The sequence below is a fragment of the Fukomys damarensis genome, unplaced genomic scaffold (assembly GCF_012274545.1).
Source record: "Fukomys damarensis isolate Sample0158 unplaced genomic scaffold, DMR_v1.0_HiC HiC_scaffold_11, whole genome shotgun sequence".
In the NCBI taxonomy this organism is placed as follows: domain Eukaryota; kingdom Metazoa; phylum Chordata; class Mammalia; order Rodentia; family Bathyergidae; genus Fukomys; species Fukomys damarensis.
The window spans coordinates 39872841-39900602 of NW_022900923.1; the positions used below are offsets into that span (position 1 = coordinate 39872841).

The 27762-nt window shown below is 37.2% G+C and overlaps 1 protein-coding gene across 2 annotated transcripts in view; it reads left to right on the forward strand.

Moving 5' to 3' along the window:
• The first annotated feature begins 6 nt into the window (after positions 1-6).
• Camsap2 (calmodulin regulated spectrin associated protein family member 2) overlaps positions 7-27762 on the forward strand; it is a 99945-nt gene continuing 72189 nt past the window's right edge. For both annotated transcript variants that reach the window (XM_010645120.2, XM_010645121.2), the window contains exons 1-2: positions 7-240; positions 13891-14150. In XM_010645120.2, coding sequence (XP_010643422.1) covers positions 102-240; positions 13891-14150 — 399 coding nt within the window. In that variant the 5' untranslated portion in view covers positions 7-101. The remainder of the gene's footprint in view (positions 241-13890; positions 14151-27762) is intronic.

The window sequence follows — 27762 nt, forward strand, 5'->3', positions numbered from 1 at the left end:
GATGCTCGCAGCTCGCCTCTCCGGCCCTCCCCACGCCCGAGGCGGCGAGGCCACAGCATGTGAAGGTTAGAGCCGGGCGTCGCGAGGAGCCGCCGGGAAAGATGGGGGATGCTGCGGACCCCAAGGAGGTGAGAAAGACCTTCATCGTACCAGCCATCAAGCCCTTCGACCACTATGATTTCTCCAGGGCCAAAATCGCCTGCAACCTGGCCTGGCTGGTGGCCAAAGCCTTTGGGACAGGTAAGTGTGGGTCTTCCCTTCCCTCATCCTCCCGGTGGTGTCCCTGTCCAGGTTTTTGCTTTCTGATTCTCGAATCCCCCTCCATGAGTGTCTTCCCGTTCTGGTTCAGGGAAACGATAGGAGACTAGGACGTGGAGGAAGAAAGAAGAAATAAAAGAAAGCAGGTTCGGGCATCAGGGAAGGCTCCCCTCCCCCGCGCATGGTCAGGGTGATTTCGACCAGCTACCTTTTATTGAAAGGCAAAAGGGTTTTTTTATTTGGTGAGGAATTTGTCTTGTTTTTACAGAGTGGTTTTAATTTGTGGTGTTTTCCTCACTTTCTGCATACAGTCCCCCCTTCAGTCATAATTGTGATTACACTGCCGAGAAATCTGAGTTGGTTTCTTTATTGTCGTTGAAGGTGGACAGCACACAGTACTGTGTCGATTTTGACATTTGTAATGATAGCTGCTATTCAGAATCCGTCAAAATGGAAAGGGGCCTGTGCTGAAGTGCAGTATTAATTTTTGTTGTTATTCTTTACGACTGTATCAGCCCTCGGTTCTCATTTCAGGTTGTTATAAACCGTTTTTGAAAACCAGTGTGTAGTTTGCTGGGCTCTACGGGTGCTATTTTCAATTCGTATTATCAGTGAGCTGTATTCTTCTCTCCAGATGTATTTTGACTTCATAAGTGAAGATCATCTACAAAAACATCTTTCTTTGGGGAATTTTAGCACCATTTTTCGAGGGCATGTGCTGGTGACACAGAAGTTCTGTTAGACAGTGGTAATTAAACTCCATGACCCAGTCTTTGTGGAATAACAGGAAAAGGGCCTCTTGTTGTAATTCCTTAGCTGTTGCTTTAGGAGCCCATGTTGTGGAATGTTTAAAAAATTAAGAGAGCTGGCTTTTCATTGGAGATGTAATTTAGTCAGATAACTTTCAAGAGTAATTTTGCAAGATTTCTTTTCGGTAGCTGGTAAGCATTGGATGCATAAAATATTTATTGAAAAGTTACTCAGGGTTTACAAACTTTTCTTCGGATGCTAAACACAGGTTTTTGTCTTGGGTAGGGATGTTAAAAATGTGTGAGTAAATGGTTTAATTCAGACAACTCTTTAAACATGTACACAGCTGAATATTTTCGGGACTTGTGTGACTCGGTGTTTGGAAAATTATTTGAATTAGTTTTGGGAGAAACTTTACTTGGATGTAATTTTATGTTTATGACAGTTTTAACTTTATTCGAATTGTCATACTTTGATATTGAACTAGTATTGGCAATAAATATAATCCCTTTGAAACAATTTAAATTTTAAAAATTTCTTTGGAATTAAACATGTAGATTATCACAAAGTGTTATTGTTTTTTTTTTAATTTCCCACTAAGAAATACATGTATTTTTCGTTTTAATTTAAGCAGCATACTAAATACAATACCCATTTGGAGGGTAAATAAAGGCTATTTCCATAGAAAAAACGGAAATTGATATAGTAACCTTGTGGAAAAGCAGTATGTACAAAATGGAAGGCAGAGAATGAGAGAAACATCATCTTTCCACTTGAAACAGAGGATGTCTATGGTACAGATGTCAAAATTTTGCTGTGTGTTCACAAAGGCCTCCAACTGGAAAATGACCTACTTTCTGGATATGTGTCAGGCTAGATTCTGGACCACTTGATACACACATTGAACACACTTGAGAAGTAAAGAAGCAGAAGAAACAGTGCCAGTGGAGTCTGACTTCTCAGGCTCTCTAGTAGATGCTTTAAGTTGTGCATTTGAGACTCACAGCTCAGTGATGTGGATCCGCGTGTACGCTATTTAAATAGAAGGAGGGTTGCAGTTAAACAGCTCTGCTACTGTGACACTGTTAATAAATGGTAGAGATGGTTTTCATTTAAGGTCTGCCTGCAAAGATAAGGTATTAGTGAAGGTAGGCTGTGCCTGTTATATACTCAGAACTCTAAATACATAGTTCATTTAGTCCTTCCGCAACCCTGTAGATATTATTCTTGTTTTACAGATGAAGGAACAGGCTCAGATTAATTTGCACATGATTAAACATCTGGCACATGATGTATACTACATGCTACTTCAGGTCTTAATGACTTTTTGCTTTTTACTCTACACCATTCTTCAGAGTAATCTTTAATCTGGAAATGTGAAAAATGTGCACATGTCACATGTTAAAGTTAAATTATTTTCTTTAAAAGTTGGACAGTTTTAACTCACTTGAAGGTGTTTTAGATGAATATAGTACACACTTAGTTGCATTTGTCTTGGCAGCAGTTGGAATAGATTAAAAGGTCTTATTCAAATTGGAATAAAACCGAGTATAGGAGAGCTTAAGAAAGTGACTTAATAACCAGAAATTAATATATTATTAAGAATGAATGAATGGGCTGGGGATTTAGCTTACTGATGCCGCTGCCTTGCAAGCACAAGGTACAGAGTTTGATCCCAGGTACCAAAAGAAGAATGTAACTGGACATGGTGCCACATGCCTGTAATATCCCAGCTACTTAGGAGACTAGAGCAGAAAGATCTCAAGTTCAAGTCTAGTCTGGGCAACTGGGGGAGACCCTGTCTCAGAATTAAAAAATAAAAAAAAAAGGATGCTATGCTTGCACGCTTCATTTTTTTAATCAGTGATATTTTAATATATAAATTTATATAGAGTATGTAGAAAAGAGTTGTTTTTAATTTTTATATACTCATTTACTTTATTTATACAAAAAAGGTTAGTAGTATATTTCAAAGTTAACACCCAGCTATAAGCATTTATTTAAAAAGTTTTCAAGTATGATTTTTTTTCTTTTTTTGCTACTGAGGATTGAACTCAGGTCCTTGCGTTTGCGAGGCAGGCCACCGAACCACTGAGCTAAATCCCCAGCCCTCAAGTATGATTTATTAAAACCTCTCTTGGGCTGGGGATTTGGCTCAGTGGTTCTGCTACCTGCCTCACAAGCGCAAGGTCCTGAGTTCAATCCCCAGTACCAAAAAAAAAAAGTCTCTTAACAATAACATGCAGGGGCTTTGGTTGTTTGGTGAGCAACCTACATTTGATATATAAAAGGTAGTCTTAAAACCATATGTTGAAGAAGTCATTTAAGAATGAAGTCATTGAATGTAAAGAATGAAATAAGTATGATAAATAAGGCATTAGCATTGTTAACACCTAGAAAACAGATGATGGCGTATTTATTTGATGTGAAGTCTTATTATTTCAATAGCTTTGTGTGCCCTAAAAATATCTAAATAGCCCAAGTCTTAGTTATTTTGTGGGAAAATGCAACTACAGTTTTGATTAATGAAAATGTCTGTTAAATGAATTTGTAACAATAAGCAGATACTCTAGCTACTTCAAGTAAATTGCAAAAGAACTTAATCCTTGTAAGCAATAACCTGACTGAATTTGCTTTAAGTGCTCTGCCCCCTTAAATACCTTGGGGAAATGGTAGGTATACTACTTCTTGCAGAACTCCTGAAATTCTTAACGTGGAATTTGGGGCCTGCTTTCTGTTTATCTTTTCAATTGTATCAATTATCATTCCCCTTTCTATACCATTTATTTTTGTGATATAAAATTATCTCCTATTATAAATACACCTTGTTACATTTCTTTGTATATCCCAACTGATCTCGTCGAAAAGCTGCATAAGCTGTGGTTCTGATGGGTATGTGAAGATTGTGAGAGCAGTGGGTAGCATTGGGATATTGGAGGAATCTGGACAAGAGGTAATGATTAGGCTTGCAGTGAGGTGAAAACCACAATAAAGCTGGTAATATTTATTGAGCAGTTATTAGTGTGTGTCGAGCTCTTTATACGTAGTATCTCATTTTAATCCTCATGACAGCCTTATGAAGTAGAAACTTAATCATTCTGCCCACGAGGAAAATGAGGCTCCCGGGTTTAGGAAATTATCCAAAGCCAGTCCACTTTGGGAGCTGAGATCTGAACCAGGGAAATTTCACTTCAGTCTGTGCTCTTAACCACTATACTATATGGATAGAAGTCAAAGGAATAGAAAAGAAGCGAATGATTGAAGAAGTGTTGTGGACATTTAATATTAGTATTTTTAAAGGACCAAATTTAGGGTGCATGAAGTGGTTTAAATGTAAAGAGAAAATAAGAAGATAAGGTCACCTGAGGTTTTAGGGAGGATGAGGTTACTGAAGACTGAGATTTTAGTGAGTGGGAGGATGAATCGTGATGCCATTGACAGAAATAGAGAATGCAGCAAGTTGGAACAGGAGTGCAGCATTTTGAAAACAAACTTGGTGTTTGGCTACATATTTTGTGTGGTAAATCAAATGAGGTAGGCAACTCTAAGTGTAGGTCTGCAGTTTGAGAAGTTGAGGCTAGAAATAATAATTTGCTACTCTGTATGACTGTGATTGAAATTGGAAGTACATGTCATTGTAGGAGAGAAGAAATTTGAGATTTAGAATAGAATATTTAGAATGGGGGCAGAAGCTGAAGAAAAGGAGAGGTAGAATTGGATCACTCAGAGTTGGGAAGAGAACTAAGAAAGTGTAATAATCCTGAAGCCCTGGGAGGAAACAGTTTAAGGAGAGTGGTCTAAAAACAGTGTGGAGTGTTGTAGCATGTCTCATTTAAGAGTTTGTAATGCTTTAGTTGAGGAGATAATGGTAAATATAACTACAGCAGAGTTCAGGAAGTCCACGGTTAGAGCTGTGTGAAGGGAACAGTGACATCCAAAAGGAGATTGGTTAGGCAGGCCTGGTGTGAAGACGTCACTTGCAGCCTCTGTAGTCTGAAGAAAGTGGTGAGTACTGGAGCTTAGGTCCTGCAGAGGGTCAGGCCAAATAGAAAATATTGTAGATGGAAGAAGTTGAGTGTGGGTTGTGACACCCAGGTTGTGTTAGGGAAGCAGTATAGACCGGATAGATTGGAGGTTTATGTAATGAAGTAGTGGGAGGTCTGGCTTGAAAGGTAAATTGGGACATAATGGTGTGCAAGGCCAGGTTAGGGAATTTGGAATTTATTTAGTAGAAAAGCAAATTGTCATAAGCATATTGGATTAAAAACTATTATTAACTTATATTAATACTAATAAGATGTACTTTGTGCTAATTAAAGTACTATTCTGAGCATTTTCATGCATTTTTCTTTTAATTCTAACAGCCCTGTTAAGTGGATATTATGTCTTCTAAAACTCTTAAGGCAGCTTCCTAACTGCAGAGCCATTCCTAGATAATTCTTTGTGCATGGGTGCTGTTCTGTGCATTGTAGGGTTTCAGCAGAATCGTTGGTCTACCCACTGAATGCCACTGAATGTAGTATTCCCACCTAGTTCTCCAGCCCAGTTGTGACAAGAAGCATCTCAATTGCCACATGTCTCCTGGGGAGCAAAAGGACCCCATTTTAAGAAGAATCATTGCTGTAAAGCTTTTAAGACATATCATCAACTTTATACATTAAAACACGAAGCAATTATAAGACATTCTTATTTCACAGTTATTCTAATTGAAGATAAAATTTAGGTCACATAATTTGCTTTTTTTTTTTTTTTGGTAAGGAAACAGATTTAGGAGGGTTAACTAAATTGTCCTTGTAGTGCATCCGGCTTGTTAGTGATGGCACCACAATTAGAGTAAGCCTTCGGGATACTAATACTTGCACCTTAACCTCTGTTATATTTTTCCTATTACTTTAGTATTTTGTAGTATAATTTTAGAAGTGAAAGCATTAGAAAAGGCATGAAAACCTTTCAGTCAAGCATTTGAAAGTTTATCAGCCTTCATTTTATTTTTTTGCAAGATTTAAAACTTTTTTAAACTAGTCTATTTCTATTTGATTAGTTAGTACAAAAATAGGCAATATATTTTGCTCTTTTTTTTCAGGCTTTCTGTTCTTCCTCAGTGTGGATCTAGTTTTCCACTTATACTTCCATTAGTAAATTACAATTATAGTAATGGTACTTGAATGAAATATTATGCATTATTAGTAGTGACAGGCTAGGTACTTTAGCTGAAATAATCATTTAATACAGTTAGCATTTTCTCTACCTTTAGCCTTATGTAGTTTTTCCTTTTTAAACATTGACTCTTCATCAACATATTTCTAAATTAAAGGAATATACAGTAATATCCTTCCAGTTTTCCTTCCCTCATTTACTGATTTCATTTCTGAGGCATTTTCCTGAAGTATTTGTCTTAATTTTCTTCCTTACTGAATGAATAGCCATGATAGTAAACACTTGCATACCACTCTTAAGTTGTGGTTTACAATATTCACATACACTTGCAAAGTGTTCCAATTTATTATTCTCACACTTAGGCTGCTGTTGGATATCCTGTTCCTCATTATGTAATGGAATATATATTTTTTAATCACCCTCTCACACCTACACATACTAAGAATTAAACACAGGCATTCTTCCACTGAGCTACATCCCTAGACCTTTTACAGTTTGGAGATAGGTTTGCACTAAATCACATGCCTGTAATCTCAGCACTGGGCATTCTGCAGCAGAAAGAGGATTACAAGTTCAAACCCAGCCTGAGTAAATTAGCAATTTAGCCGGGAGTGTAGCTTGGTGAGAAGGTTGTGAGTTCCAAGTCCCAGCACCACAAAAACAAAAATAAACAAGAAGTCTTCCTACCTGGACCTGAATTTCTGTTTTAAGGAAGATGACATCACCAGAAGACCGTTTTTCAAAACATCTCTTAGAATACACTGAAAAATATTTGAAATGGTGCATTTTATGCTATGGATATTTTACCACAATTAAAAATGAAACGTCTTGGATACAGGATGGAAAGTGAATTAGAGCAAGACAAAATTATAAAGGAGGAATTCATTTGGAAAGTTATGGTCCAAGAAAGAGATAATGACAGGTTGAATTTGGATCCTTTCAGTCATGTGGAGAGAAGTGGATGGATGCAAAAGATAAGACTTACTGATTAATTGAATAGATGGAAAAATGTTAAGATTAATTGTATGTTGTGAGGAGGAAAGAAGAAGAAAAAGGAAAAACTAAACAAGAGAGTACAGTCCCAGAACCTGAGAATAGAACATTGAAGATGGGGAATTATAAAGTACGCCTGAGAAAGATTAAGCAAGAACAAGTCTCAGAAAGGCCCCTTGGATTTAGAACAAGGAGTCGTTGATAACTTTGCTGATAATATTAGGAGGGGAATTGGGAGACAGTTATAACTGGGTTAAAAATGAATGGATGATTGAATCAGCTGTGATATCTTAATCCCCTCAAAATATTCCCTCACTTTGAACATGCTTATCCCATTTTTCTTGCCACTTTCTGAAGCAGTTCTGGAGTCCTCTTTCCTGTCTTTATGAGATGTGATCAAAAATACAGTGAATGGTGCTTCCAAGTACCATCTAACCGGCGTGGCCACCTTATTCACCAGATCTGGCACTGTGTGAGTTCCAGCTCTTCCTCAAAGTCAAAATGACCATTAAAGGTCAACATTTTGAATTGATTCGGGAGAGTGAGGCAACCATGACAGTGCAACTAAGGACGTGGTAGAGAGCTTCCAGAGCTGCTTTAGAAAGTGGCGAGAATGATGGGATATGTGTTTGAAGCAAGGGAAAGCATTTTGAGAGGGATGAATGGCAGTGTGTCTTTTACTGTAACAATTTTTAAAAATTTAAACATTCACTGTGTTTTTCAATCATATTGCATAGCAGTTCCTAGTCTCACACCATGCAATAGAGCATTCAGAGTTCTTGCCTGGTCATTGCATGAAGGCTCTGCACTCTTCTCTTGCTTTTTTTTTTCTTTCTCTTTAAACAAAACCATTCAATTATATCAGAGATAAATACAGTAACAGTAAACTTTCATGTATTCATCATCCAGCCCCCACAGTCATCAGCTTGAGGCCAATCTTAGCTTATCTGTAAACACCTCCCATTCCTGTCAGTTATTTGAAGCAAATGCCAGACATCATAAGTTTATATTCGTGAACTATATCAGTACATATATCTCCAAAAGTTAAAGAATGTCTTTAAAATACAACCGTGGCGCTGCCATCATGCAGCACTGTTACATGATGGCACTCCATAGCATGAGTATTAACATTTCTGTTCCATAAATGTTAGGCTCTGCAATTGGTGATTTGTTTCTTTTAATATACCTTGTAATTATTTTTTTAATATATATATAAGAGACACACACTTGCTCTATCAGAGAGACATGGGACAAGCACACCTGCCACAGTTGTAGCTTGCCAGTAAGCTTGATGAATAGCCATGGGTTTTGTGTTCCTGGGGCAGAGGACACATAAGCCAAAGTGAGCACCAGCAATGGATGTTTGAATTGAGACCTCACGAATATAAGTGTTCATTGGCCCTTTGTTTAGTCTTGTTTATATTTACTATATCATAAATATTTAGTACTTTATTTGTGTGTCATGAATATTAAGTACCTTGTTGCTTCATGAACGTTAAGGCAACTTTCTGCTTTTTTTCATCTCTTTATGTTTAATATGCACAATCTACTGCTTTATCTTAACACATTTTATGGCATCAGTTCTGTGTCAAATACATTTTATGCTTATTAGCTACCTAGCTATACTGAAAATATCTTAAAATGTCTCACCTATGTTTTGCAGACTACAGACTTTTTCATGTTTAAAAGAATTGAATATTCTCGAACATAAAAGTACAGTGAAATACAAGGAAGGCAAGATATGTTCTTTCCTTTTATTAAGGGGAAATTAGACCAAACTTGGATTTGCTGACCTCTGAGAATAGGACAGGGTGTAAAGAGTTGGAAGAAAGACTAGTCCAAACGTGAATGTGTAAAGGCTGCGCAGCAGACAAAACATGGTTTGTAAGAACTGAATATAACTGGCAGAGGAAGGGTTTTAATTCTGAGAGAAGTGAGAAGTCATTGAGAACTCTGGAGACTGGGGTTGGAGCTGTTGGTGATGTATGTGACATAATCAAATTTGCTTATGGGAAATAAGCACGTTTTTTCCTACAGCAGAAAATAATTTGGAGTGGGAACAAGAATGAATGTGGAAGCCAAAACTAGGAGTAAATGCAGAGATTGAGTTGAAAAGTACTGATTGGGTCAGGGAGACAGAAGTTGAGATCACGAGGCAGGGTGGCTGTGGACTGGTTTTTTGAGGGGGTAAGGAAGAGGGACACATTAATGGTGACTGCTAGGTGTCTGTCTTGTGCAGCTAGATGAATACAGAGCTCTGGCAGATGATCGGGTTTGGGAAAAAGACTGATTTTAGGCATTTTGAAGTTTTAAAAACTTTTTTCAATATAATTTCAAATATGCAAGAATTGTACAGAGAACTCTGGAATATCCTTTACCCAGATTTTAGCTGTTAACATTTTGTCCCATTTGTCTTATTCTCTTTCCTTCCCTCTCACCCAAACGCATGTATACATTTTGCACATATGTATTTACCTACATATAAATGTATACAAATTCAGATGATTTTTTTAACTATTTGAGAATACATTAGGGACATCGTGCTCCCTTACCTCTAAATAATTCTCCTAAATGAAAGATAATTTTCTTATATAATTGCAGTTAAAAATCAGAGCATCTAACTATGATTTGTTATCTAATCAATAGCCTGTGTTCAGTTTTGCCAGTTGTTCTGCTCTCTATTATTGCTGTTTTATTTCCCATTCCAGGATCAGTCCAAGATTATGCATTAAATTCAGTTTTCTCTCTCTAGACTCTTTTAACCTGGAATAATTTCTCAGCCTATCTTTGTCTTTCATGACATTAACACTTTTTTTTTTTGGTACCTGGAATTGAACTCAGGGCCCTTGCACTTTTGTGCCAGGTGGAAGCATCACTGAGTTAAATCCCTGGCCCAACACTTTTGAAGATAAAACACCCTGAGCTACATGCTAAGTTGAGCATCAGATACCTTCCCTGGGCTTTATCTTAGCTTTTGCCAAATCTACTTAGTCCTGTGTTCCTTCAGGGTCACCTTCTTCTGTGTGTCCCTGTGCAGTGCTTTGGAATATTGGACTCTTATTCAGCAGATGTCTCCACTTGAATGCTGTTGCGATCCTAGCACGGAAGCTGGCAGCGTCCAAATATGAGGAAAATCAAAGTGCACAGAAACGAGTCTCCAGATGAGAACTGATGGAGCCCTAGAAACTGGAGTCCATCTCCCCAGCCCCTGCTACTCCTGCCTTCTAGTATCACCTCATCTTTTTCTTTCTTTCTTTTTTTTTTTCCTCCTGGTACCGGGGATCGAACTCTGGACCTTGTACTTGAGAGGCGGGTGGCAGAACCACTGAGCTAAATCCCCAGCCCCCACCTCATCTTTGACTTTCTTCTTTCTTTGTTACTTTCCTTCTTCCCTCTTTCTTTTGCTTCTTCTTGCTCCCCACTGGTTGACTCACTACTGTACCTTTCTCATGACTCCTGTTCCACCACCACCACCACAACCATCTCCTGTCTTACCAGCACATGTGCCTGTTGCCCCTCTGTGCACAGAACCACTTTTATCTTAGGGGGGAGAAAGTTAGTTATTGTATAGTTTCTTAACTTGGGTGTGTCTAATATTTCTTGATGATTAGATTCAAGTTATACAAGACTACCACAGAAAAAATGTGTTCTCAGTAAATCATATCGAGGCATATAATGCTTGTTCCATTATTCGTGATTGCTTTGATCACCTAGTTTAAGTGGTGTCTGCCGTTTTAAAATGCCTGTTTTTATTTTTAATTAATAAATAATTTAGTGGGATATATCTCAAAAGTGTCCTGCTCATCCTATTTGTCAAACTTTTACTGCCATTTTAGTGTGCAGTAATCTTCTTGCTTGAATTGATGTTTGCTGTCACATTTATTGGTTGGTGTTCTACTACAAGGGAGAGCTTCTATTTCTGTCTGCATCAGGGTCTTCTCAGGATTTATGTTTTATTCCAGAAATTATAAATGACATTTTTATTCACTTATCAAAATTTATTGAGCGCATACCATGTACCAGGCACTGATTTTGGTGGGGATCCGTATTATAGTAAGATAGACATGTCCTTGCCCTTTGGTCATGTGGAAAGGAATTATTCTTTTTAGTACATCCTTGTGAACAGTATGTTCAAGTTCATTTGTTAGTTTTTTTTTTCTTTTTGCTATTCTGATAGACAAAAACATTAACTTTCTTTGATTACTGGTACTGAGTTTCTTTACATATTAATGGCCATTTTTATGACTTTCAGTTAATTTCAAGTTCAGAGTTTGTGGTATCCTTTCAGTTGCAGTTTTTTGAGGTTTATGAGTTCTATGTTTTAGAAACAATTTTTTAGATTTGAAATATAAGGCAATGTTCTCACAACTTAGTGTGATATTTCTGAAGTGCATTTCCCGACAACCTTCTGCGCCTGCATCGTTTTGAAGAAATCCTTGCCATTTGCTAGCCACTGAATGAAACTGGTAGCTAATGCAGGCATAGAAACTTGCATTGAGCAATACTGTTTACTCCCTCTATTCTGTACTTCAAGTGTTTCAGGTGAATGTTAATTTCAAAACATAAATCTAGTCAGGATTTATAACGTGATTAAGGTAGGTTATGCTTAAGTCCTGGTGCACTAGAAAAACTTGTCTGTTATCCTTTGTAATTCTAGCAGTGACATAGTTAACTCAGCCACTCCATAATTATTAATTTCTTACCATTTGTACAGGAGGTTAGGAAGAGAGTGAAACCTTACCCCACCGCTTTTGCTTATTTATCTTTTGGTATACTGCTTCATTTCTTTAAAAATAATGTGGTGCAATTTCAGATTGTTTTAACAATAAGGCATTTTGAAGGTGTTCTCTTTAGACTTGTTTTTAAAGTGATCTGCATAATTTATTGGTTTGTTTTTTATTTTTTGGTACCGGGGATCAAGCTCAGGCCCTTGCACTTGCAAGGCAGGCAGCAGCACCACTGAGCTAAATCCTCAGCCCTGTTTTATAATATTTAACATGGAATTTTGCATTCTTTGGGGTGTTGAAAAATCTATTTTTATCATATTCTTGAAACATTCTTTGATTTGCTGTGTTTCCTTGCACTGGAGTCTTTAAAACTTCAGGTTTTACATTATAAATTTGTAGCATATCTTAATAAAATGAAAACAGCCCCTGAGCGCTACATCTTCCATCTACCCCTGCCCCCTGTGATCTTGGCACACCATTATTTTTTAGTCTGTTTAACTAGATGGTCTGGAACTAGAACTCCACATGTACTAGCTATGTTCCTTGCAGAAGACACCTTTTCTTGAGTTGTTCAGTGAGGATGAAAGTTGTTAGAATTAAATGATAGCATTAACATTTAAGACAGAGCTTAACATATAGAAAGTTCTTAGTATAAATTTATGTTCCTGTTACTTATCTGTGTATTGTCTTACTAGCCCATTTCACCAAGGTGTTATAAAGATCATGTGTGAAAATATATGTAAAAGTAGTAGTGAGTGAATAGGTATGATGGATTTGTAACACTTAAAATGTGCTTTCATTTTTGCACAGCTAGTGTTTAGATACTAAGTCACCTATATTAATCTTTTAATTGATAAATGGAATAAAGTTCATTTTTATACATTTCATAATAATTATCTTTAACTTATTTTATCTACTAAATAACTCTCCGTACTAAAATTTAAATGAATACTAGCTCTGTATTCTGCAGTTTGCACTGCCAAAGCAACTATATTAAGTTTAAGGCTAGCTTGCTACTAGGTAACTCAGCTATGAAGGAAGGAAGCTGTTTTTAATTATTAAACAAGGATGATATTTTTAGATGTCTCCAAAACCACAATCGATATATTCACACTAATCTTTTTCCTGAGTCCTGTAACTCTTGCTACTTACTGGATATTTCCACTTGGATATTTTTGCTGTCATTGCAAACTCAACATGTCTAAAACAGAGCTTATGATCTTGCTTCCAGAATCACGCTGCTTCTGATTTCCCTTTTTCTATTAATGTTCACCATTTCCCTTGTAAATTGGGCTTGGTCACACTTGCTCTCTATATTGATCTCTTTCTCTGTCTTATTGGCTACTTTTTGTTTGTCCTTAGCAGTCTCACATGTCCTTCACTTCCGGTTTTCACTGCTGCCTTCAAACTTCATTTCTTATCTTTATAAAATAATCTTTCTTCTATGTCTGATTTTTACATTCCTCAGTATTGAATACCAGATTTTAGACAATGGCTCTTCCCCAACTCCTTGTCAATAATTTGCCTTGAGACTGAAGAACAAAACAAGTTAGGCAGTTTCTGTTCTGTGACTTGGTGCTGTAAAAGTTTGGGCAAAGGATTTTATCCTCTCAGATGGTGAGACCTAGCAGTACCCTGAAATACCTGCTGGTGCATTTCTTGGTTGACTGTTTGCATATGTGGCTATTCACTGAGATTCGTTTTTAGGATTCTTACAGTTCATTTGGTACTTCTGACTCTGCATGTGGAAAAACTTCCCAATAGCCATAAAACTCAAAACTTTTTACGTGGTTTAGAATATCCTACAAACAGTATCTTCTTTAGAGAAAGCTTATATCTTTCTTTTTTCATTCTAGAGTATATGCTATGGTCCAAAAATCTTTGCAGTTAAAGAGGTGCTATTTTTGGAGTGAATCTTTAAGTTTTGTGATACAAATAATATTTACTAAATAATTGTGTTTCTTTTATAAAAATCTCATAATAGGATTATTTATTCTCTTTCTAGAAAATGTGCCAGAGGAACTTCGAGAACCATTTTACACTGATCAGTATGACCAGGAGCATATCAAACCTCCCGTGGTTAATCTGCTTCTATCAGCAGAACTGTACTGTCGAGCTGGGAGCCTCATTCTCAAAAGCGATGCTGCCAAACCCCTTTTGGGCCATGATGCTGTCATCCAGGCTTTAGCACAGAAAGGTCTTTATGTCACTGACCAGGAGAGATTGGTAACTGAAAGAGATCTCCACAAGAAACCCATCCAGATGGTGAGTCTGTATACCCATGATTATTTTAAGCTTGAAGTGCCCGCGCTTGAGTGTGAATTGTACTATAAAACAGAATAGAATGTGTTTTGAAATTTAACTGTGATCTCTTGTCTGGAGTTGAAAAATTATCTTTTCTTATAAAGCTTATATGTAAATGAAGGAAGATATTAACAAACTTTTAGAATGTTGGTGCCATCTAACAGCTGAAAGAAACAAATTACATAATTTCCACTGACTTTCACATAATTTTTGTTTAACTTTAAAACATTTTTCATCACAGAGACTAACTAGAACAGGTAGAAAATGCATTTTTTGTTGTTGTTTTACTAGTAAAGATTTGATAAGTGTAAGTATTCATTATATGCTTGAATAGCCTCATGGTAAACTTCAGCGTATCAGATGTTTTAGTTTATTTATTAACCATTGGCTGGTTATAGAAAATATACTTAGAAATGGCTAATCAGGGCTGGGACAAGCAGGTAGTGAATATTTCTTGTGAATTGTCTCTGGAAACATAAATCCAAATGTTTAAGTTTATTTTATGCTGTTTTAGTCTATTGTACTGCTTTAACTTAGTTCTACAAAGTGCTGATATCAAGAACACTGTTAGAAAAATGGCTCTGCATATTTGATTAAATCACATTATCTTATGTGAGAGTAGTAGTCTTGCTTGGGAGGAAAGAGGTGCATATGTAGAAGGTTGTATTATGAAATTTAAGAAGGATGAACAAAAATTAATTTATCAAGTCTATGACTGAATGAGGTCATGACCTAATTTGCTTTCTGCCTGTTTTCCTTCTTTTAAAGTCCTGGAATGGGGAATAATATCTTAATAATATAGTTAATGGCATTTGGTTTATAGATTTACAGTAGAATTACTAAGGATAACAGACTATTAATGTCTTACCATATCTAAGAAATTTCAGCTTTCATTGGTGCCTCTAAATTTGCCTGTAATTTCCTTCTGACTTTCTACGCATGCTTTGTATGCGCATTGTGTATATGAATAGTTTGCCAGCAGCAGGCCAAGCAGAATTCAGCTTAAGTGTCCTATCAGTGAGTCACCTTTGCTCTTCCAGAATCGTTCTTCTCTTCTCTTTGGATGCTCCCACCAGTTATTTCCACTTCCATTGTCTCCATGCCAAGTGGATAGTTCCAAAGTACATTGATGACTTTGTGGATCTGTGCTTGGTAGTTGCTCTTTCAGATACTGATAGATATGTATTAAATGACCTAGTTGTCCTTAAAGTAGGTTATCTATTTTGGATCCTCTTTAATAAGAATGAAACAAATTTAACACCATTTCTACATTTTTTTCTAGTGCAGTATATGTGTGGAAAGATAGAATATGAAGATACTTGGAGAATTAATTTTAAAATAATGGTGTTGCTAGATTGCTAATTGCATTCATTGCTGATAACTTTCAATGTGTTTAAATTAAAGAATATAATTTAAACAATACAGATTTCCCATTTTTCTGGTTTTGAGTTCTGTTTGTGGTTAAGAACTTGACAACTTAATTGGGGGGGGCGGGTACCAGGGATCGAACTAGGGTCCTTGTGCAGGCAGGGCACCTCTGAGCTAAATCCTGGCTTGACAACTTAGTTCTTTTTTTTTTTCTTATTGTAGTATATCATTATACTTGTTCTATTTTATTATTATTAAGGTTTTGGGGTTTTTTTGTGCTGCTGATTTAACAGCCTTGTGCCTAATAAGTATGTAGTAATGAATTATGCCCTGATTTTAATCATTATTATTATTATTCTTGTTGTGTCTTTCTTTTTCTTTCTTTTTTTTTTTTTTTCAGCTTTAATTGAGTTTATTGGTACATTTTAGGGACACAGTACAGTTACATTCATTGTTGGGATCTTGTACCTCTACATGACAAGTCTTTTCTTAACTACTCCTCTTAACCCTTTGCAGTGTCACAGTTACAGACCTGTAACTTAGTTATTGTTTTGCTTCTTTGACTTTTCAGAAAATATCATGAAAAATAGTGTTTTTAATTGCACTGCTTATATAGATCCTCTTGTTCCCCTACTTCTTTTTACCTCTAAATTATCTTAATGATTCTGACATTTTATTTCTTATGCTGCCTTACAGCCTTTTGGGAAAAAAATGTGTGATGGTAGTAAATATATCATCCTGATTTTTTTTTTTTTTTTTTTTTTTTTTTTTTTTTAGGGTATAAAGCTAGCCTTTTTTTTTTTTTTTTTTTTTTTTTTTTTGGTATCAGGGATCGAACTCAGGTCCTTGTGCTTGCAGAGCAAGTGGAGAAACCACTGAGCTAAATCCCTAGCCACCTGATTTTTTTTTAAATGACATTAGTTCTAATTCTTTTTTATTAAAGTTTCAGATAGTATGAAACTTTCCAGTGAAATCATGTAAAGACATTAGCTTTTAGCCTGTAATCCCATCTACATGGGAAGCTGAGGCAGGAAGATCTCTAGTCCCAGGCCAGCCTGGGCATTTTAGTGACATTGTTTCATAATAAAATGAGAAAGGCTGAGGGTGTAGCTCAGTATAGAGTACTTGCCTAGCATGCACAAGGCCTTGGATTCAGCTTCTGCTATCTCAAACAAATGAAAAAAAGACAGTGATTTTTTAGGTGAGTGTACACAAACCATTAACTTTGGTTTCTTCTGGGAAATACACAGTTTTAACAGTTGGAGGTAAGAAATTTAAACTGAAGTGATTGTTGTCTAAAGTGCTTTCTATGTATACTAATTAATTACTGATATGTTTTTAAAGGGAAATGTATATCCTGATATTGGTTAAGCAAGCATAGAAAATCCAAGCAAATATTGAAGTCTCTAAATGGTTGAATTCAAGGATCCCATAAATGGCTAGCTGAAGCTTTGAATTATCTTTTCTGTAGTTCATTGTAGTAATTAGTCTTTAAAAACAAAAGGTATATGAGCAATATGACTTTGCCATATTATATGAGGCGTTTGAACCTGTACAGAGTTTAATAGCCATGAGAGGTTTTGGAATAATCCCCTAGAATACTGAGAAATAACTACAGTTACAATGTTAAAGGCATATGAATATATCTTTGAATTAACATTAAATATATGACTGAGTCAGAGAAAGAATTGTATCCATTGAAATCGCAGATGAACATTGATCAAGCAAAAGTATAATGTAGCCAAATTCATGTCATCTATCAAATTATTTACTGGTATCCAGGGTGACATGAAAGTGGAGAGAGTTGGAGCAAATGGAACTAAATGCTAAAGAAGATAGTATAAGTGCACTGAGGTTTCGACCTTTCTTTCATACCAAAATAAAGTTTCATGGGAATTGTATTAATATTACCAAGTTAGGATGGAGAGTTTGATCAATCATAAAATTTCAAATTATAAAATTTTATAGCCAGAAGAATCCTTAGAAATCAGAAATCTGTGTGTATAATAAGACTTTCTGAGAGTTACCTGAAGACTTTAATACAGTTCTGTGGCCCTTTCATGAGAGCTGCTAGATTAAAGTCTTTAGAGGAGGGGTGGGAAATTTGGTTAATATGTGATTTTTATGAGTGCATGGGAAATACCAGTCTAATTCAGAATAATTTTATGTATGTTGTACCTAGCTAAAGCTTAGAAAGATGAGATGATGTGCCTTGGGTTGTGCTGCTGGTTAGTAGCAGAACTAGAATTAGAACCTGAATGAACTGGAACTGTGACTTTCTAATTTACATTGCTGTAATCAGAAGCTGTTTGCATACATATTTGGACACCTATATACCCAACTATTATCTGAATTGTAGGCGGTGTTTTGGATCAAAGTCTTCATTGCAAATTGACTTTCCAACCATATTTGCATGTATATGAAATAAGATTTGACATTTATAAAATTAATAAAGTATGTGTGTATGTACATAGTATGTGTCATACGAAATAGTAATTTTCATATATGATTTGTAAAATAAGGTTCATTATTTAATCAAATTTTGTTTTGGAACCAGCATTTTTACATAAGCCAGAAGTCTTTTCTTTTAATGAATACCAAAAAGAGATGGAATAATCTGTTTACTTAATGGAATTTGGAGTAGGCTGATGTGTCACTGCATAAATAAGCCATAAAATGTTTTTCATGAATTGTTAGTATTGTTATAATGGGTATTTTTAGATATTCGGAAAATACAAGCTAAAAAAAATCTGGCACATCTGTGTTACTAGCATTATACTGTAATGGAAATGCTAGTGATGCCATAGTTAAAACACAGATTGTGAACCTTTTTTTACCTTTAAAAAAGAGTATTGCTATATGTAAAGAAGTGTACTTTATCATATTTTTATGTTCTGTGCATCTGGGTGTCCACTTAAATGATAATGATCATAAAAATCTAGAGAAGTCTGGGGGAAACCAGATTAAATAAGGGCTGTCTAAATTTCAGTTGAAGCAATAGACATTGGGAACCTAGGGGTGGCTGTGATGGTCTCTGTTACTTCTTGAGAAAGGTCCCACTGGACAGAAGATTAATGGGATTTGAATAGGTAAGAAAGGAAATGAGGTGAGAATGGTAACTGGATTGAAGGAATGTTTTTGACCAAAGTTTGAACTGGGAAAATATGTATTACAATTAAAGGTTGATTACTTGGAAGGATAAATGTGAGTTGAGGTTAAAAAAATAGTTGGAGGTTAAATTGTGCAGAGACTGAGTTGAAACTAAGAAATTTTAATGTTTTTATGAGTTATTAGATCGTGGAATAAATTATCACATTATTCTCTGTATGCGTATGCACATACATTCTGTGTATTCTCACTTTTATCATTGTTGGGGTTTTTTCTCCTGCCTGTATTAAATAAAACTTTGCAAAACACCTTGAATATTTTGTGAATGACTTTATTGTCAGATTAGCGTAAATTATCTTTTTAATTCTTAGGTATTTATGATTTACATGTATCTATTCACTTGTTTGCTTACCAGTTTGGCAGCACTTTTTATGTTGTTTACCATGTGTGCCAGGCAGTGTGCTTGCTTTATACATTCTCTCATATTATTTCATTCCTGTAATAACTCTGAGAGGAAGGTATTGTCTCTCTTTTATTGATGAAGAAACTAAGGCTTTGAGAACCTAACTAGTATCAGAGAACAGTTACAGTAAGTAATGAAGGCAAGATTCTGACCACCATCTCTGCTTTCGCTATAAATCTTGTGTTCTTAACCTTGTGTTCTTTTTTGGTCTTTCCTTGAGTCGTACATAGGTGGGAAATGGTGATCTAGAAGGAAATAGAAATTATATGTTCCCTGGAAATTTGCCTGGTTGGTTATTTTGGTTTTGTTTTTTTCAGTCTTGGTAATTTGCTCAGAGTTTGTACAAAGTTGTTTACTCCCTGACCCTATTTTAAAGGTATGCTGCTTTCATGTACTGTGGAAGTAACTGTAGATGTTAAGTAGAATGGTTGTCCACAGAGATTGAAGCAGAGTTGAGAAAGTCTGGATGGACGTGTATTTTATAAGTTTAAGAATGGATAAGGTAATCCTCTAGTTACCATTATCTTTGCCAGATACACAAAGGGCATTGAGAACAGAGAAGCTGAGCTCAGGAAGTCTGTTAAATTAAAGATAAAAGCCATGTCAAAACATTTTAGGAATGGGGGGGCTCGGTAGTTAAACATAGCAGACTAGTCCAAAACTTTTAAAAACCTTATTCTTATTCTTACAGATATTTGTCATGCATATTGATCACATTCATCAAAGGGAATATGTACCTGTACATAGAACATCTCAATTCTTTTTTTCCCCAAATTCCCATCCCCTTCTTTCCACCCTTCCTCCCCTCTCCATTTGCACAAGCTTTGTTTCCATTTTTTCTTCCATTCTCTCTTTTGTTTCCTCTTCCCTTCCCCCTTTCCCCCTCCCCCTCTCTGTCTCTCTCTAACATATTGGTACCATTAAGCAGCTATTCTTACAGATTTCCATGGTTCTGCCATCTGTTGGAATTCAGTGTTAGAACTACTGATTAAAAGCTTTACGAAATTTTCCCTGTTTAAGAAGATTAAAAATTCCACTTTAGAGAAAATAGAGTGTGTAAATGTAGTGTTACAATAGGTGAGGAAACATTATTGTCGCCGCCATATAAGAATACCTTCCAGCGCCAGGGATTTAGCTCAGTGGTTCCGCCACCAGCCTCCCAAGCACAAGGACCAGAGTTCGATCCCAGCACCAAAAATAATGATAATAATAATAATAATAATGATAATAATACCTTCCAAATATGTGATCAGGACTTGGTTTTGAATTTTAAATTCTCAAAACTGATATTAAACTTTTTCTTTACGCACAGTACTAGACCTTTCTTTTCTGTTTTCCATGTGTTAAAGATTGTCCCCAGCCTGTAGTGTTAGGGATGTGGAACAGGATTAGGAACTGGGGCCTCATGGGAAGTTTGAGGTTGCCCTGATACGTGGAGGACTCACCCTCATAGGACACTGTGGGGTCCTGGTCTCTTCTTTCTCACTTCCCAGTGAGATGAGCAACTTTGATCTGCTACACTCTCCCTGCGGGGTACTATGCTGCCACAAACCCACAAGTAACAGGGCCAGTTGGTCATGGACTGGAATTGTGAGCCAGTGTAAAGCTTTTCTCTTTATAAATGGATTATCTCAGGAATTTTTTTTTTTCTTTTTTGGTTTTTGAGACAGGGTCTCACTATGTAGTTCAGACTGCTCTGGAACTCACTGTGTAGCCCAGGCTGGTCTCGACCTCGCAGCAATCCTCCTGCCTCAGCCTCCCGAGTGCTGGGATTACAGGCATGTGCCGCCATGCCCGGCTCAGGAATTTGTTATAATAACAAAAAGCTTAGACAGTAGTGGAAAGGGGCTGGAATGATAAGACATTTTTCAGGAAGGTGCTGTCTTGAGTCCCCTTCAAAAATCTTTCAAAGATAAAACTAAGGGTTTGTGAGAGCTCCTCTTAGTCTGTTATGTATCAGTCACAAGGAAGAGAAAAGGAGAGAAGGATGATTCGCCTTTTCTCCTGAGGGAGCAGGTCCTGGGCTCATGAACAGTGTAGCCACATAGGCCAGGGTGAAGGAGAGGCCGGGACAGTGTGATCTGCAGCCTCCTTGAATGTGCCGCCCTACACAACATCTGTTTCTTACCCATATTTCGGTTTCCTGGGTACTTAGTAAAGGGGCAGATGGCTGCTTAGAACAAAGCATTTCCTTCCTCTTGAGCCAACTTTATAATTTGAAAGAATGCAGGGTCTTTTTGTTTGTTTTATCTGAATGATAGAACTACTTCAGAAAAACACAACATTAATGGAAGAACCATGGTAGAACATTTTGTGTGATAATCTGAAAAGAAAATATTGTTTTAATCTTTGTTAAGCTTTTTTTCTGATGAGTGAGGAGAGAACAAAGGTACTGATACAATAAAAAGTAGTAAAACAAGAATTAGATTTTGAAAGAAGTCATTCAGCCCGGGCCGGTGGGCAGGTTCGCACCGCAGGCGTCTGCAGAGGTGGCCCGGACTGCAGGCCCTCGCAGTGGTGGTGCCCAACAACAGCTGCAACCTGCGAGCCCCAGGACCAAGCTCAAGGCGGGGCCCAGCACACTCTGCCGGGCCTGGGACTTCCCCTTGGTTGCTGCACCACCACCGGGCCTGGCCAGGCCCAGCCCACACAACTTCACCTGGGGCCGCAGCTCTGGACCCCACCAATGCTACCTCCTGAACAGCTGGGCACCGGGAACTGTCACCCCGCCCTGCCACTGCCCCTTTGGTTCCATCCCCACCCGGGGACCAGCTGCCCAACCTTCGTGCCCAACCGGGTGCTGCAGCCCATCTTCTGCTGCAGCCTGTTTCGTGCTGCCTGGTTCTTGCCCGCCAGAGGAGCCCAAGCCAAAGGGGAAGAAGGTCGTAGCCCCCCACAGAAAACAACAGCCGCCCACACTTGTGGTTACGTGGGCTGTGACAAGACCTGTACCAAGTGCTCATCTCACGGCCCACCTGCAGACCCACACCGGTGAGAAGCCGTACCCCTGCGACTGGGATGGCTGCGAGTGGAGGTTCGCCCGCCCAGTGAACTGACCAGGTACTGCCGCGAGCACACGGGGACTGCCCCTTCCAGTGGCAGCAGTGCGACCGGGCCTTCTCCAGGTCAGACCACCTGGAGATCCCAGAGTGGACACGACCTGCCCTGCCGGGACAGAACCTTTCACATCGTCCTCCCACAAGGGGAGGAGCGCAGCTAGCCAAAACTGCAGTCCTGGCCAATTTCCTAGCAGGTCAGCTTGTGAGTGGATAATCAGAAGAAAGGAGAGATCCAAAAGGCATAAAAAAATCAAAGAACACATGGAGTCTGTGACCAGATCCTCTCATTCTGATTTTAAGTCCAACTTGAACATGCCCAGACTTACAAAATGCCATGGGAGGGCTGGGAATTTTGCTCAGTGGTTCTGGCGACTGCCTTGCAAGGGCAAGGACCTGAGTTCCATCCCCAGTACCAAAAAAAAAAAAAAAAAAAAAAAAAAAAAAAAAAAAAAAAAAAAAAAAAAAAAAAAAAAAAAAAAAAAAAAAAAAAAAAAAAAAAAAAAAAAAAAAAAAAAGCCACGGGAGAGACTGGAAGTTGTGGCTATCAGGTATCTTTGCATTGGGAAGGTGGGGAAGAGCCAGATTTTTTTGTGTGTGTTTTGAGACAGGGTCTTGCTGTTAGTTCAGATTGTCTTTGAACTCACTTTGTAGCCCACACTGGCCTCCCAGTGATCCTCCTGCCTCAGCCTCCCTGAGTGCTGGAACTACAGGTGTATGCTACCACACCCAGCTAATTTTTTGTGGAGTTTGTATTTTGCATACTCAGGTGAGAAATAAGTTCTAAATAACCCTATAATACTATATCTGAAAAAAACTTTAAGCCATGGTGTAGCTTTATCATGACTTTGCTCTATAATACTTTCTCAGAAAAGTGGTCTCATTGGCACCCCACTTTCAGGTCACCTCCTGTCTCAGGAGCTATCTCTCTCAATAAAGTTTCCTACTCTTAACCTCTGTTATTTCTTAGAATTCATTCTTTGATTTCAGGGAACACAAACTCAGCATGTCTGACATCTAGCAGGTTGGGAGTTACATTTTTCCCCTATATAGATGGGATTATAGACATGTACCATCACATCCAGCTTGTCACCATATGCCTTTTTGTGGGGAGGGACTGGGGATTGAACTTGGGCCCTTGTCTTGTGAGGCAGGCGGCGGAACCACTGAGCTAAGTCCCCGCCCACCCTATGCCTTTTAATATGTAAGTTTGAGAGAGGAGACCACCTCTCCATATGGAATTTGGCAACTATGGGTTAACTAGGTAATTATGCTTTTTGTAAAGTGTACCTGAGTAGCATGACAGCTTCCATAATCTGTTACCAGAGGAGCATAACGGACTGAGAAAGTCCTGCCAGAACTTTTTGCTCTCCCCACCTCCACTGCTCTGCCTTGGGTAAATCCTGCTTTCTATATTCCCAGGGAAACACCAATAGAATTAAGCCTCATATATGTAAAAAGAGTTATGTAAGAAAGTGCAGATTTCCATTCGGGGCTCTGGAGACTGACAGGAGTCACTCGCTGAGCTCCTGACAACGTTAAAAGCTGCTTTTTGCTCCTTAAAAAAAAAAAAAAATACTATAAAGAGTAGTGGAAATTCTTTGTTTTGTTTTCTTCTTACAGATTTGATAGAATGACCTGTAATTCATGAAACATACATTCATTGAGCTTTGACTATTAGCTGTTCTGGAGGAGGTTCTCAAATTTCTAGAGTTTAGAAGAGAGTCTAAGTGATTAGATTGTTTCTACTTTGTGATTTTAAAATAAGAACACGTCTGCTTTCAAATAAAAGTGAGAAAAAGGACTGTGGACTTCTGATTTCAACTAAGTAATGATGATTTGACTTCTCTCTACATTTGCTTTTCAGGTCCAGCTATGTTGCTTAAAATTTAACAGTTTTATTTAGTATAAAACACTTTGTTTTCAGAGAGTAAAGCATCTTGAGATACAAATACATCTGTTAATACCAAAGTTGTATTGTATAAAACAAAATCGAACTACCATGAATTTTAGGTTGTCCAAATTCTTTTATTACACAGTTGCATTGTATTGATCTAGAAATCTTTTAGTTATAAAAGTAATTCTGAGTTTCATTGTATTTAGCAAAGAGCATGAACAAATAAAATCCTAATAATGGCTAGTGGCCTATGGTTTCTGCCTTGGTGCCTGGTATGATATGATGTTTAGAGCCATATTCTTTACCTTAGAAGTTTGAAGGCATTTGAAATTCAGCCTTCACGAGGTAGAGCCAGGACTGGAGGATCCAGGTGAAATAATAAAGTGTGGGAAGAGTGCCATCTTTCCATGTTAATGAGTAATGGATCCATACCACTGAAGGCTGATATCTGGTATGAAAACACCACATTTTGTATTTGTCCAGTCCATTCACAACAGTGACATCAGAATTCCATTTTTAAAAGACAAAAATACTTAGATTGTCTGACCCGGAGGAAGCAGACTATTATAGTGGCCTTTATTTTTTATTTTTATTTTTATTTTTGGTACCAGGGATTGAACTCGGGCCCTTGTGCTTGTGAGGCAGGCACCAGAACTACTGAGCTAAATCCCGGGCCCTATAGTGGCCTTTATTGATGAAAAAAAAAAGGAAGAATTAGAGTGGGAGGAAAGGTTGTGTGGTATGGTGTGTGGATGATAAATTGTCTTGGACATGTTTAAGTTTAAGATGCCTTCAGGACACTCAGGAGGACACAGTTGCCCAGTGAGGTGTGGACTGGAGGTAGGTTTGGAAATCAGCGAATAGTACTGATCAGTTGCAGCTATATGAATTAGGATGCCCAGGGAGGGCATGTTTAAAAGGAAAGACATCTGATAGAACTGCTATGTCATACATAGAAAGTACTGTGCAGAATAGCTGAAAGTATAAGAGAAAGAGTTAAACAACTCTGAATAATACTGGAATCTTCTTATTTTGAACATAGACTTTCTGGGTTTTTTCCATTTTGCTAGCTAGTCATTATTTTTTGCTATTGTATCTCAGATTGGAAAAATACTGTAGCTGGTAAATGTCAAGCATCACGATATTGAAAAAGATCTGATTTTTTTGTAGTTTGAAATAAAAATAGGAAGTTTTTTTAAAAAAATAAATTTTAAATGATGCAGACAGGTTCAGAAACTCTTTGGATGTCAAATGCATAAAGGAATGTATCAGTACCAGATTTTGATAATAGCCTTCCCTTTCTAATTTTAGTAGAATTGCACTACACCATTAGTCTCCATATAACTAAAAAATAAGAATATCATTGGAGCTGTGGGTGGTATTTCATTCTTGTAATCCTACCATTTGGGAAGCTGAGGCAGGAAAATTGCTGTGAGTTTGAGGTCATCCTGGCTTACATAGTGAATTCAAGCAGGCTAAACTATATAGTGAGACCCTATCTCAAAACAAATGCAAAAAAAACAAACAAACTTACAAAAAAAACCCACACACAAAACGAAGAACAAAAAGAATGTTATTGGAGAAAGAAAATGGAAGGAAAACTAATATTTATTGAATTGTTAACATCTACAATTGGAATTTAGGTTTAAATAATATCAGTAGTTAATGATTCATTACAAGTTAGTATTTTAAAGGATTTATATATAATGTGGCCCACTAAAATTATAGAGGTGGAGGTTTATGTGGAGATTACTGTTAATAATTTGAAAAGTCGGTAATGGAAAAAGAGGCCTTTTAAAAATGCTTGACAGGGGCTGGGGATTTAGCTCAGTGGTTCCTCAAAAGCTCAACAACCCGAGTTTGATTCCTGGTACCAAAAAAAAAAAAATCCTTGGCAGTCATTTGAACCTTTTATATTTTATTCATTATTAAGAGTTAACAAGAGTGAAGATTTTACTTATTCCATAGGTAGAACTGTTTCTTGGGAATTGTGTCGTCGGTCATTTTTTTTCTTAATTTGAAGACCAAAGCCTTGTGGTTACGATCTCTTCTGGTACACTGGTTCATATTTTCACACCTTTCATGGAAGCATGGGTGAGGAAGCATGAGTGAGGTAACTCCCAGATGCATAACTATTTTTTTCATAGCTGTGGGCTCTGGTCAGTGTCTCTCTGTACAGGCCTTGAGGTCTTGGCTTATGTACAGATTCGTTTCTTAGTTCCAACTCTACAGCATGTTAATCTGGGCATTGCTTGCCAGCAGGCAGTGGATTGTAAAAAAAAAAGGATGTTTTCTAGATGCTTGATGGAATGGAGGAAAGCTGTTCTTACTGTGCTGTTTGAGTATCTGCTATGACTGAACCTGCCCACTATTACTCAGACGTGATTGTCTCTGTAGTCTATAAAGACCTAGTAGTATGGCTGGTTGCCAAAGGGAATATCGTGACCTACCTTTTTCTCTTTTTCATACATAGTACTTGGGAAATGAAAACTGACTGGGGTAGTGGCATATTAGGAAACAGCCACAGTTGTCTAATGGTGTAGTTGTTTCTTTTTCTGATAAGGCTAGTGCTGGCAGGCATATTTTTCATACACACTCAGCTGAAAGAAATTTGCTGATAAACTTCCCTTCAGGCAGTTTTTTTAGTGTTAACTGAAGCTTTTACTGATGGTTATTTTTATATGATAAAATGTATTTCAGTGCATTTTATGTAGCTTTTAGATTTTGCAATCTGAAGCATGATTTTTGGTTCAAGACCAAATATGCCTGGAAAACTTTCAAATCTGCAAAGCTGTAATACACAAAAATACTGAAAGAACAGCATATGTGACTAGTTAAAGTACACTGTAGCTATTATTTTGTATTGTTGGCATCAGGTAGTAGCAGTTCTGTTGAGTGGTGGTGGACAAGCCTGAGCTGCCATGTACCGTATAAACTGTCATAAAGATCAAGCTTGAGCAGGTCACTATAGCTAGCACTTTTTGCAAATGCATGTATTCCATTCTTAAGTCTTGATTTTTTTTTTTTTTTGGATGTAATCATGTGCTTTAGTGGCCCTTTCATAAGGCCTGTATTCTACCATCTTGGTCATTCCTTTCTTTTGTTTGTTTCCATGCTTACATGTCTGATAGGTCATTGGCAACTCCATTAATTCCTTAAAGTATTAGTTGATTTCACATTTGTTTGGGAAAAACATTAAGTGATTACAATAACATTTAAAGAGTGCCTGTGGTATTTGTAATAAACTATTCTGTAATCTCATAGGCATACAATGACTGTGTAATGCCTTAAGTGATAAACCACTGTAAATCTTTATATCACTTAAGAACTATTTAGATTACTTTGATAAACATCTCATTTGATGCCTGCTATATTGAAAAATCCAGTGTTAGCCCGTATTTTAAAAAAATTATTTCTAATTGACAGTAATTACATATATTTTGGAGGGATAATGTGACATTTTAATACTTGTATACAATATTTAATGATCATCAGGTCAGGGTAATTGATACACTTGTCATTTCTGACATTTATCGTTTTATCGTTGTTGGAATATTCAAACCCTCTCTACTAGCAGTTTTGAAATACTCACTGGATTGTCAAGCATAGTTGTCCTAATGTGCTGTAATACTTTAGAAATTATTCCTGTTATCCAGTGAATCCCTTCTCCTCCTGTCCCCC